Consider the following 12,983-nt stretch of genomic DNA (forward strand, 5'->3'; position numbering starts at 1 on the left):
TTGAATGTTTACAGATTTTTTGACAACAAATTGAATGCATGCCAATAACATCTATACATTCACGTGGCTCGCTGAAAGCCGTGTTGCATGCCTTTTCTTGCCTAGATGTTTGTTTTGAACAAGTATGCATTTTATTGCTGCTACTGCTTTTAATCAAAAGATATGCTACAAAACTTTTATTTATCGAGAAAATGGTTTATTATGCTAACATTACATATACTAAATTTATATAAAGCATTCATTGAAATACTGGCATTGAATAGTAAAAAGCTATATTATGTTCCAATGCAGTATTAAACTTTTGATAGTCAAGTCTATTTTAAGACAAGCTATGAAGGTTTATGAAGCTGCCTTTGCCATGGCCTTCCTGCCACTTTCCGTTAACTGTCAGTTAACGCCTTAATTTATTGTTGTTTGGGAAAACAATATTATTTACTTTATACTATATTAAATCTTTATGTTTTGTCTGTGTCATCGTTCTATCAAAATGTGTCATTTTGTCTAACAGAAATGGCAAATAAAGCTTTTCATAATGCATGAATGATAAAGTGTGAAGGAAAGTGCCTTCTTTTGAGGTTAACCCCTGTGCTCTCTGTTGAACAGCTGCAAACATTTAAACTTCCATTTAAAAGCTTTGCTCATTCTGAATTTATATTTCTATGACTAAGAGCCCAAACAGCATTTGTCTGATAGTATCCACATATTCATTGTCATGCAAAAGTGAGTGCAAGAGTCTGTCAGAGGGATTAATCATGACAAGTCTGAGACAAATTCTTCTTTCAAAGTTGTATGTACATGTCAGACATACCACACTCACCTATGCACAAACATTGCACACCCATACAGGTTTTCACTTATGGCTGATTAGACCTTTTCACAGTACAGTGTATGCATGTATTCACAGGCCATGAAATCATCCCGGAAAGGTTTTGTTGCACCTGTTAGGGTGGAACAACTGACACTCAGTTATTTTAGTTTCTATTGTGACACGACATACATCTTACTAATGTGTTTAATCAATTGATGACAAATTAAAGCACATGCAGGAAACCTGGGGTCAGAAGTATAACTCCACTGTAGATGTTATGGTCTCTGGGCATACAATGAAGAAATTATGTATAGTCTGGTTCAACAGCAATTCACCTTAAGGCCGAAACAAGTTAATCCTGCCAAGACAACAATGCGTATCTTCAGCGATAAACTGGCAACTGTGAGGGTAGAGTTTAGTGATCTCAGGAAACATCCTGCATATCTCTACCCAAATTGACAAGTCTAATCAGAATAATTTTAGTCATCTGTGTGGGTGTGCAGGACCTCTAACGGAGGGCAAAGCAACCTCGTTTCGAGTGGTGCATTATTACCACAGAGATGTTACAGGTTAACCTATTTCAGACTAAAACACATGCTCGTAGTTTATAAAGCAGATAATTTGTCACATTTTTACATTCTGCAGAGTGATGTATGACCTTTGGTATAGTTCACAGTCTATGATCTGATGAAACACAGTCCCTGTCCAACGTGTCTTTAATGCAAACCAGATGTGATTCAAGCCGTCCTCGCCTATCCGCTGCAAGTTACTTGACGGCCACGTGGGGTCGCTGTTCAATGTGACGTCATTCTCCTGCGACACCGTCTCTTCGCCAGTCGTACGAAAACATTGCCGAGTGCCGGTGATTCTTGGGAGAATAAACGACAGACTCTAAACCGACTCAAAATGACAGTGTGCAGTTTTTTCCTTCAGGGTCGTTGTCGGTATGGCGACAAGTGTTGGAATGAACACCCGAGGGGAGGAAGCAGAGGAGGAGGAGGAGGAGGAGGTGGAGGAGGAGGTGGTGGAGGATACAACAACTACAACCGCTCTTCTACACAGCAGCAGCCGAGAGGAGGTGGAGGTAACATTAAGGATAAATAACTATAGCTTTAGTTATACTTCTCAAAGTAATTCTGTAGCAGTTCTTGTTTGGTAAACTCTGCGTTGACTATTGACTGGCGAACCTGTTCAGCGTTAGCTAGCTAACTTAATGTCAGCTGAGTTATTATTGGCTGAATAAGATTGTAGAAAATACTAGAAACACCTCTCAGTGCAAGTCAGTAGCATCGCAAACTACATCCTCCAAAATGACCAGTTGAGTTGAATTGACGAATAGAATAAAAAGCCGTCGTGAAGGCTGAATTTATTGCAGGCCTGTGCATGAAATCAGCTCAGTGTAATCTACTAAAAGTGGCAGCTAAAATATGACTCATATTTATCAGCATCAGCCACAAGTTGTATTTGATGTATCTGATGATGGCTGCATTGCTAACCTCCAGAGACTTTGCATTTCTGTCTAGCAAGCACTCATGGCACCTTTTTCCTCAGCATTCATTGATATTGGTGTGCATGTTGGTTTCAGGTTATGGAAACAGAGTTTGGGTGAATCCCTCCCAGCAAAAAGGAGGCTATATCCAGCCTTCATCCTTCTCTTCTCGTGGAAGTGATGACTGGGGTCAAGGAGGAGGAGGAGGAGGAGGAGGAGGAGGGACTGACTGGGGCAGAGGAGGTGGAGGGAGAAGAGATAATGCAAAGGCCTCCGAATTCAGTTTCGCCAGTCAAAACAGATTTTCGGCGCTTGGCTCTTCCGGCACCTTTGACAGGGGAGGAAGAGGAGGCCAGCAGGCGGCAGGTGGTGATGAAGAGGATGACAAAAAACTGTGAGTTTGCTGTTTCCTTTCAGGTTGTGCGGCATTCAAATTCATGTTATCACAAGACATTAATTCATGTGGTTTCTGTCTCATGGTCACCCAGGGAGATCATTCAGCTGGACATGGACATCTGGGAGAGTTCAGGACAGTGGGGCTTCTCATGCTATGCTAACGCCAAGACAACTTTATCTGGTCTGTGTCAAATATGCATTTAATTACATGATTTCTGTCACATTTGGAGTACTTGTTGTACATGATGATTTCTTGTCTGTAGGTTTCACTGATCTCTCTCCAGAAGAGCTCAGGCTGGAGTATTACACTACAAGAGCTTCAGGAGATCTGCAGAGCTATGTGAGTGTAGTGGCACTCATTAATATCATTGCTAACGTTTGTCTGCAGGACACTAAGGAAATAAAGACTTGTCTTCTGTGATTTTCTGTCTTCTGTGTGGAAGTATTCCTTTCAGTAAAGATGATGGGTGATGCCTCAGTTTTTTTGCCACATGACCTTGAATTAGTTCTGTGTTGTCTGTGATGATGCTATAAATGTGACTACAGGAATTTTAGAATGCGTAAGAGTCTGAGAACGTCCTGTTTCGTTTGTTTAGGTTAATGGTGTCAATCAGTTGCTCAATCAGTGGAGAGGCAGAGTGCAGGAACTGAAAGTCATGAATCCAGCCACTCGCGCATCTTTGGTGAGGCACACAGTTACTGTAATAGCACTCCCATCTGTTTTCATAAAGGACTATTTCTAAATACAGTGAACGTGTGATATCTCCTTGCAGCTTGCAGAGTTAAGCAACCCAGCACCTCAGGCATCTTCAGGTGGCTTTGATTCGTCGACAGAGACCGGATTTGGATTCTCTACATCCGGCTTTGGAAACAAAGGTGAAGGTTAAGTTTTGCTTCTTTGTAACAGCAGAAGTGGAAAGCAATAGTTCAACATTTTGGGAAATACTTAGAATTCACTTTCTTGCAAAGGAAGTGACTGCGCCCATTCAGAGGAATAGACTGCCAAATAGCATAGCATTTGCAGGTTCTTTCATACCCAGTCGTGATACTATCACCTGTTACCAATGAACCTGTTTACCTGTGGAATGTTGCAAACTCTCAATCTTTCTGACCACCTAGGCTTTGGGGCTCCAGCACCGGTCCAGGCCAGCACTTTCAGCTTTAGTGCTGCAAGTGGTGGATTTGGTTCTGCGATGGCACCGTCATCCTCTACAGGCTTTGGCAGTGCCTCAGCAGCTCCTGCACAACCTCCTTCTGGGTTTGGTTCCTCCTCTGCTCCCTCCTCTGCGTCTTCTTTCTCCTTCAGCGCTCCGACCTCTGATACATCAGCAGCCACTTCAGGGTTTGGCTCTGCCTCAGGGTTCAGTTTCTCCATGACGGCAAACACCGCAGGAGGATTCGGGAGCGGTTTTGGGACTGCAGCACCTGCTGCAGCAGGAAACAGCAGTGTTTTTGGACAGACGAGTGGAGGGTTTGGAGCATCCACTGCTCCAGCTGCAGCAGGAGCCGGGTCTGCCGGCGGGGCATCAGACAGTCTGTTTTCACCTGAGGGCAAACTGACTCCAGAGGAACTGAGTCAGTTCAAAGCTAAGAGGTTCACTCTAGGCCAGATCCCTTTAAAGCCTCCTCCAGCTGACATGCTGGTGGTATGATGCTGTGAGAAAGGTTTGCAAGATGAAATAAAGCGATAATTTATACAAAGATTTTCCTCTGCATAGTGCTTCTGTAAGATATGGCTTACGCTCAGACACATCAGTTTTGGAAGGGAAAACTTGCTTTCGGTCCACAGAAGGTTTTTATGCATAGGTGTGCTTTATGTACAGCCACACAATACACAGGACATATTTTTACATTGGGTCTTTTTTAATATAAAGTGCTATTTTTTGAGATGATTGAATGTCTGTCAGGTTGGATTGTACATTTTGATAATTTCACCTTTCTTTCTGAGATTTATTTGCAAGATGTGATCAGACATAATCTGTTACAACAAAACAATAAAAACCTGCCTTGAACTGGGTTGGAAATTTTCCTTTGCACAAAACTCCTGCAATAATTCATACCCAGTGCCCTCTTACCTCCAAATGCATTACACTCTATGCTTGGTGGGAGAATAATAGAATTTCCTCTGGATGACACTGTCATCTTCCATGAACTAACGTGCATTTGTAAAAGTTGCAATTGCACAACTCAACCAGGAGAGGATGTCAGAATACAAGCCAGCCTTACAACATTTCAATGACGCACACATACTAGGATGTTGTAAATGGCTGTATAACTTAAGACTAATTTGAAAAGAAGAGGTAGATTGTTGCCTCAGGCTGAGTATTATTTTTCATCTCTTTCCGTGTACATTGTAATGTGACACTACTAAAATAACTAAAGCCAGGCCTGTCTGTCTAAATCCATCCATCCACACCATCTTGTAAGCCCACATCCGCTGAAAGAGAGGGAAGTGTGGTCGTGCACAGGAGACAATGAGTGAGCAAGCTATTCAATATGTATTCATTAGGTGTTGAGCACCTGGTGGGACCACAAGAAGAGGAATACAGTGACAAAGAGACAGCAATAAGCTATTCTGCTGCTATAGGGGCGACAGCTCTGCTGACTGGAGCATATTTTCAGCTGACAGGGAGTTTGTAATATCAGCAAGAGGTGAAACTGAGCTGCTGCTGCCTCCTGTGTGTCTCTCTGTGAGTGTATGTGTGTGAATTCATCCAAAGTTAATATCTGCGTAGCCAGGTCAAAGGCATTGTGCATAATACAATTTTACACTTAACTGCCAGCAGTCATAGCAGGTAGCTACAGTAAGTAGATTTTCTTAAATACAGCACAAATTTGGGGTATTTGTGCTTTATTTAAGTATTTCCTTTTCATGCATTTCCATTTCATTCATCCATTTATGCAGGTATATTGTGCATATTATACTTACATATGTACAAATGTAGGACTTGATCAGTATTAGTAGGCTACTTTTACTGAAGTAAAAGCACTGACTGCCAGCAACAGGGTGCAACATAGTAATTTTCTCTCCTACTTTGCAGTCTGTCAGCACTAACCTCCCACCCACCCCCTGGTAGCAGATAATACATAAATAATTCAACAGATTAATGAACGATTGAAGAAGAGACTATCTCATGAAAAGGCACTTGCACGCTCACTTCAGTGAGACTTGTTTAAATTGCCATCCGGTGACTCTTAAATAATTCTAACTGAGAAATATGAGCACTCGTGAGTCCCTGTTTCCCCAACAGCAAATAAGCAGATTTAATCACTAACTGTTGTGTATCAAATTGCCAGCTTGCCTGTGTTTATGTAATGTATGCATGAGCTGCACAGAGTGGGATCAGAGCAATATTAAAGATGAGGGATGAGTCTGTGGATGCCTGCGCACACACAGCCAGACACTGAATGCTTTTATTGGAGACAATTAATCACTCTGGAGTGCATTAAGACCTCTATAAGGTTATGGTACAAGATGCATCATATTAAAGAAATGATTAAATTTCACTCATTTCTGTTTAATAGTGAGGAAAATCACTTACGAATGCAGTCACTCCCTCCTCCTCCCCCCCTGAGGATTGATCAGTATTCCCAGGAGATCCCAGCCTGGATTTTGAGAGATGACACTTGAGTTGAAATGAACGCACAAACACACTTATACACACCTGTCATACACTGCACACACTCCTCCTCCCCCTCCTCCTGCTTTAATCAGCAACCTGCCCCACCCTCCTGTGGAATAGCTTACACAAACCCGGTCACATGACCACGATGTATACTGGGATTCAATTGACTGTGACCTGACTCCAGCAACACGGACCACACATGCACTGTATATGGTGCTCTAATACATTTAGCATTCACACAGGGGCAATAGGGGCTGTCTGTCTTGTTAATTCCCTGCTTAGACTGTGTACTGTACCCGCGTGTGTGTGTCAGAGCTCTGAACGGATCAGTCCTTTGAATTATGACTTCTCCTTGCAGCTATTCAAATTCCTCCCCTCACTGGCTGTCTTCTTCAGATCAACATTTTTCAATGACACACACTACCTAAATGCACGCAGTGTTCATTGCTATTACACAGCGATTGCGGTCACTACGTCGGCTGATGACAGCAACAGATGCTGTTACCACTGCTTGAATCCCCTCTGTCTACAGAATGCCAATGAGCTGATTCGGATTCAGTGCTGGTATTAATGTTTGATGGGGGCTGATTCCAGTCGACTCTCCTCACTGTTGCTGCAGAGAACAAGAATTGATTGTGTTGTGCCACAGCAGCTTGGCTATAAGAAACAGGGCATTGATCCAAGGCCTGTGATTTATGCCTATTTGAGTGGTTCGCCACATGGGAGACTGAGTGGCACATATTTTACCTGCAAGGTTCTGGACCTCAGTTTCTGTACTGCAGATGTTTATGGGTTCGTATTAGTGCACCTCCACACACTGACAGAAATAACACACTGTAGTGAGTAAATACTGTCGGTGCAGAGAATTTATGTGTTTGAGACCAGAGTGGGTGAGGCCTGGGTCGTTTGACCTGAAGTGGCACCAAGCGCCTGGGCAGAAAATTATGCTACATGTCATTACATTACATTGATTTCATCTATGCATGTGGACAGTGCTGCATGATCCCTCAGCAGATGGGGAAACATGAAAAACACAGTCTTTATGCATTCTGCATCAAACTGCAAAAGACTGTATTTTGCACATTTTTCCATACTTAACACAAATTTTGAGTATGTTTTAGTATCTTTTATTTTTTCTTCAAAGTTACATGACTTTCGTGTGGTGATGCAGCGCAGATCGAGCAACAACAATGTATGACAGCAATAATGTGATGCATGACTTTTCTCAAGCAAGCCGAGTTTCTTAAAATTCAGAAAAGGATGAACACATTAAAAAAATGGCATATCCTGTCTGTGAAGCTCTGCAGCAGCAGCACTGCTTCCTGAATTATTCTTGGTTGCACAACAAAAGCAGCTGTTTTACTTGCCCTGAAGACCCTGGCTGTAAAACTCTCTGATGAGATATTTGGATGAGATGGCTTCAGGTCCTCTGATGAACATAAGAAATATTATACCTTTAGCACATCAGTAATATTATTATGCTAATAATCAGCAGGCAGCAGGCAGGTTTGTGGTGATTTAATTAACTGCAAGTTTGCTTCGCACTTACTTCCTGGAGTCTTGAGGTCACCATGGATTTGCCACTGCACAACACCTGCAACTCTTTCTTTTCACACTTTGGGTTTTGTATGAAATAATAATTAAACCTGAAATAACTGTTTTTTTTTTCTTGCAGATTAAGCTTGTTTCCCTATAATGTCAAACAGCTCCTTTAACAACCCATATGAGCATGCATACGCCATCTTTCACTTTTTAATGCTATGTGATGCATGTGTTTGAATTACCACAAAGGGCCAATAGGGGCCTACAACATTTTTATTTATTTATTTATTTTTTTTGCCCTTTGGACACCTCACCTCACCTCTGTTGTGCCTGACCTACAGGTAGCTTCTGTGGAGTCGTCCCTGCTGTTTTTGCAGGCTTTTTCACGCAATCAGCCTGGTGATGTGAACCATCGGCTCCTCAGCGTTTAATCACACTTCTCTCACAAAACCACACGTTGTCGCTGTTTGCCACGCCGCTTCATCTCGTTTCTCCTCTCCTCTCCCCCTCCCTCCCTCTCCCTCTCCCCCTCCTCTCCTCTCCTCTCCTCTCTCCACAGCAGCGCGTCTCTCACCGCGCCTTGGATGCCGTGTGACCAGCAGCACTGAGCGGAGAAACCGTCCAGCGCACCGCCGTCTGCACACCAGCACTGCAAAAATAAAACCCAAACGATGACATTCTTACACATACGACAGAAGCAAACAATTATTTGACAACTTCCGACCCCGCACCTTGCGTTCGCCGCTCCTTGCTGTAAGTGGTAAGTGCCTCTTTATTCGTTTTTAATTGCAGGGCTCCCAGCGCCCAATTTCCGCACAGGGCAGAGTGATAGCGCCAGCGGACTGATACTGCGAATAATGCAATTAATATCAGAGCGGATGATTGCCTCAAACGGGGCGCTGTCATCTGATTTTTTGTGTTTATTGTTATAATGTGCAGGCCTGTTGTAGAGGCAGAGTGCACTAGATTAGATGATTAGCATCAGCTGAGGAGACTTGCTTTCTTCTTTTCCACTCTCACCTTTGTAGCATTATAAGCCCAGCAATGCCAAGATGCGCTTACAGCTTACAGTTTTATACCTTCTCCTACTTCAATCTCATTAACCGCCTAACGGGATTGATGTGATCATATGAGATGATGTGGACAAGATAATGCACATTAAGGCTGCAGATTTCAATGTGACCTAAATACTCATTTATGTCTGCTTTTATTCTTTCAGTTGCAAAGAGTGGAACCAATGAGTAAAACTTCTGAATAGCCTGTTGTGTTTGGACATTTAAAGATGTTCTGCTTGGATTTGTAACAATGCTGCTGAAGAAACAAGAAACTAATTGCCTGTATTGATTAAGCTGTGTAAGGGCAACCATGTCAGAGGTCAGCTTTGCTCTGCAGGTGATGTGAGGCACGGTTGCATGGGGTCAAACGCATGTAGGTGTCTCAGGATAAGCCAGCCATGCACTGGAACCTCTTTTTGCGTGTGTTTGTATGTGTGAGCGCATGCGAGTGAGGGCGAGGGGGGAGGGAGGGAGTGTGGGGAAGAGAATAAACATATTTTCAGATGCCTGTCCTCTGCCAACACTCAGGTCAGGCCAAGTGCATGCTGAGGTGCGAGATTATGTCAGATGGCTTCACACACACACACACACACACGCGCGCGCGCGAACACAACAATTTCCAGATCTCATCTCAAACTGTGTCCCTCACCTGTGGATGGGGGCAGAGACACGTGATGGGGCTCCAGTGCGCGTGCCTTTCTCTAAATCTTGCTAAGAACAATCTGAAAGCTGTTTGACATTTCTGACATGTGCAGTTGTTCGTGTTAAATTCAGAGTGTGAAGCGTGGAGTGAGTACATTAACTGGGCCTGAAGGAGCAGGCCCTCCTTGGCCCGTTTTAAGGAGAAAGGGAATAATTATCCTCCTGCTTAACTCTTGAAATCCGTGCCTGACTCAAACCTGATCCTCTGAGTAATCCATTGAGACAGTAAAAGCTGGAAGAGACTCAGCCCAGCGCTGTGGAAAACCGTGTTTCTATAACTCCATTTACAAACTCAGACATTGAAATGTAGAAGAGATTTTCCACAAATTCTGCATTCTATATTAGCACAAAAGCAAGAGGGAAAAAAGTCTGTCAACTCATGATTTTGTCCTCAAACAGCTGTGGCACGCAGCCCATGACATGAGTATTCATGTATGTGTGTCAGATTTGGATGGGCGTGGCTGCCGAGCAGAATTGAGATGTGTGGCTCACAAGTTCAGAGGGCGGGAAAAACCTTGTTCTTCTGACATATGCACCGAGTGTGTGTGTGTGTGTGTGTGTGTGTGTGTATGTGTGTGTGTGTGTGTGTGTGTGTGTGTGTGTGTGTGTGTGCGCGTGTTTCAGAACTGGCTACTCAAAAGGCCAGCCTGACTGTTGTGCACTGTATCATCCTCCATCAAAGAGTCTCTGCTCACACACAAACACACTCACTTTTCAAAATTGATAGCTGGAAAGGGCAAAGGCAACGTCCAGCGCAGCACACACACACACACACACACACACACACATATGCGCTGACACATCTGACCACACTTCAGATCTGTAGCAGGCCCTGCCAGTCCTGGTCTTCTTTGAAAGAAAATGAAGTGAAAATATCCAGAATAGACACTTCTGTAGTCATGAGCAGACTTCAGTGTGTTTGTTGATGCAGCTTATGTGTCTGTGTACACTTGTAGACAACCATCTGTAAGGCACAATTCACCAGCCAACTGGTGTGCATCATCAAAGAGAGTAGCTGCGATTGGCTATCAGTGAGTGGTTATTGTGCCTCACTTCCCACTTCAAACCGGACCTGCTAATGAGACACTACAGTCTTGTGTGAGATTATTTTGCACACTCACGCTCAACACACACGGATGTAGATTTTGACCTACATTTCTTTGAAGTTTGTATTTTACACAGTGTCAGCTGATCATCCAGTTGAACGCCACTGAACTTTTTCTGAGCTATACAAGGACTCTGCAACAACAGAACCAAGAAAATCAATTCCGCTCAACACCTGATATGTGTTTGAGTCTGCTGCAGGCCCAAAGGTGACCTCTATCATAAGAGTACTGGCTTGCTAACATAACACCTGTCTAGGAGACAAATGTCTTCTGTGCTTCCTGCTGAAAATGTGTGTAACAAAATATAAACATGGCAGTGTGTTTGTAGCTCTTTATATGTAGTTAAGCCTGCTGGAAATTAATTATTTATTGACTTATGCTATATTTATACAACCTAAAACACAAAACCCTCACACAAGCCACTGATGCAGCACGATTGTAAGAGGAGTTCTTGCACATTACTGCAGAGCTGCATTATACGATCACACATTAAGATTATTTAGGTCATGATCGTCCATCAGCTATGCAATCAAACTGCATTTATTGCGACTGAAATTGTATTTAAGAGATATGACAATAATAAGAAGACCTTTCGCCATGTCACAATATCTGTAACTATATTAAGATCATTGCATTGTAATTGTCCATTTGTGTAGTTTGTGTTCCTCTCACTGGACTGCACAGTAATGAGAATTTAAACTGAGTTGCATTTGCAATCTGCAGACCTTGCAATCACTAATTATTGTTTTTTGTTTTTCATTTAGACAACTTAATTACGTATTGTGATTCACAGTCCCTGAAATTCATTATATTTTTGGCTAATAACACTGACGAACTAATATCCCATTGTGCTAAAAGACTGTCAGTCTGACAGATTGGCCTAATACTTGAACCTGCAAGCAACCCAAAAATGAGGTCACATATAAAAGGAAGATGGGAGAGAAATGGATTAAAAGCTCGTGATAGAAGTCTTAAAAACATAAGCGGGGAGAGAGATAAATATACAGCTCTTATCTTGTCCTCCCGCGGGGTCTCTCTACGTTCCAGTGCACACGTCCCTTCCAGAGCTTTAGCAGTAAATAAGACAGGGAGGCACGCTTTGGTTGACCCCAAAGGCCCGTTGTAGCCCCCACCTCGGCACCACACACAACCCACGCTGTCTAAGCTGGGACTTGGTGATCCAGACGTGGTAAGTGGGAGTGAGAGCCTGTGTGCTGCTCCACCCTGGGCTGGCCACCAGAATCCCAGGTGGGGTGGAGAGATGGGGTGGGGGGAGTGAGAGAGATGTCACTGACCACATTAGTCACCAGAGAAAGCAGGTCATGAGTCAGGAAAGCTCCCAGCCTCATCCATCACGCCCCTCTTAACCCACTTTCCTTTCAGTCCAGCCACTCCGCCTTTTTATTTTTCTATTCTCTGCTAGCTCTCCGTCCCCCTGCTGCTGATGGAGTAACTTTGCCATCCGTCTTTTGATGCTGATGAAAAGGAGAAGAGGGCGCAAAGAGAATGGCTCAGTGCCGGGCAGATCACGAGAGACGAGAGCAAGAGGAGGTTTAGGGTCAACCTCCTGAGTGCAGCGAGGGAAGAAGTCAGGAAGCTTCACACAAAAACAACTTTTTGCAATTTGAAGAAACTAAATCTAACGATTAGAGGCAGTTTGTTTAGTCTGTGTCACTGTAGGGAGAGAAGAAGATAACACAGTGACATAGTGTGTCTCATTTTCACACCAGATTCCCACTGGTGGTGTGCAGAGAGAAACCCTGTGAGCTGGTGAGACTGCTATGGAGTGATAAGTGATGATATGAGAGAGGTCTTACTTCTCTAAAAGGCTGCTGGCTCAAATCCTGGACAAGGTATTTGATTCACTGCTGAGACGAAAACATTGTATTGCTAGCTCAGCTGTGGAGGGATTAGCGGGGAACATGGGGGGAAGCAGGGGATGAGTGAAGGGACATTTGAAATGATACTACAGGGTAGTGATTTGATGGTTATCGATGTGGCTTGATGCCAAAAAGTATTTTCATGTAATTGTGTTTTCTGTATGTCTACCTCATGAACTAGCATCCTATGAACAGAAAGGAGGTGATGGGATAAGACTACCTCAGCTCACCTATTGTTATGTGCAGTATGGTGCAGAGACAGCCTGCAGTGATGCAGCTCTGTCACAATTCAATATATTAGAGTTTACTTTATTTACATTGTTTTGGCCTTCAATCAGTGAGCTCACCAAGTTAATTGTGGAAAATTTGTTGGAAAAGT

General features: G+C 43.3%; 2 protein-coding genes across 3 annotated transcripts in view; both read left to right on the forward strand.

The window, feature by feature from the left end:
• The first annotated feature begins 1,618 nt into the window (after window positions 1-1,618).
• On the forward strand, window positions 1,619-4,728 carry nup42 (nucleoporin 42). Its single transcript, XM_070984791.1, has 7 exons — window positions 1,619-1,892; window positions 2,394-2,691; window positions 2,786-2,874; window positions 2,957-3,033; window positions 3,290-3,376; window positions 3,467-3,569; window positions 3,813-4,728. Exons 1-7 carry the CDS (start codon window positions 1,715-1,717, stop codon window positions 4,343-4,345), a joined length of 1,365 nt encoding a protein of 454 aa, XP_070840892.1. The 5' UTR covers window positions 1,619-1,714; the 3' UTR covers window positions 4,346-4,728.
• Window positions 4,729-8,421: 3,693 nt separating this feature from the next.
• The window catches only part of rims3 (regulating synaptic membrane exocytosis 3), a 34,089-nt gene continuing 29,527 nt past the window's right edge, over window positions 8,422-12,983 (forward strand). The window contains exon 1 of one of the 2 annotated variants that reach the window (XM_070984307.1): window positions 8,422-8,621. The gene's annotated coding sequence lies outside the window, so the exon portion shown is untranslated. The remainder of the gene's footprint in view (window positions 8,622-12,983) is intronic. The other variant, XM_070984308.1, reaches the window with a different exon arrangement.

This window comes from Chaetodon trifascialis, chromosome 17, assembly GCF_039877785.1.
Source record: "Chaetodon trifascialis isolate fChaTrf1 chromosome 17, fChaTrf1.hap1, whole genome shotgun sequence".
NCBI classification, from domain to species: domain Eukaryota; kingdom Metazoa; phylum Chordata; class Actinopteri; order Chaetodontiformes; family Chaetodontidae; genus Chaetodon; species Chaetodon trifascialis.

Bases quoted from the DNA above. Each gene is read 5' to 3' on its own strand.
- nup42 (XM_070984791.1), top strand. From the start codon at position 1,715: ATGACAGTGTGCAGTTTTTTCCTTCAGGGTCGTTGTCGGTATGGCGAC. The intron at 1,893-2,393 runs GTAACATTAAGG...TGTTGGTTTCAG, and splicing joins GCAGCCGAGAGGAGGTGGAG to GTTATGGAAACAGAGTTTGG. The intron at 3,570-3,812 runs GTGAAGGTTAAG...CTGACCACCTAG, and splicing joins ATCCGGCTTTGGAAACAAAG to GCTTTGGGGCTCCAGCACCG.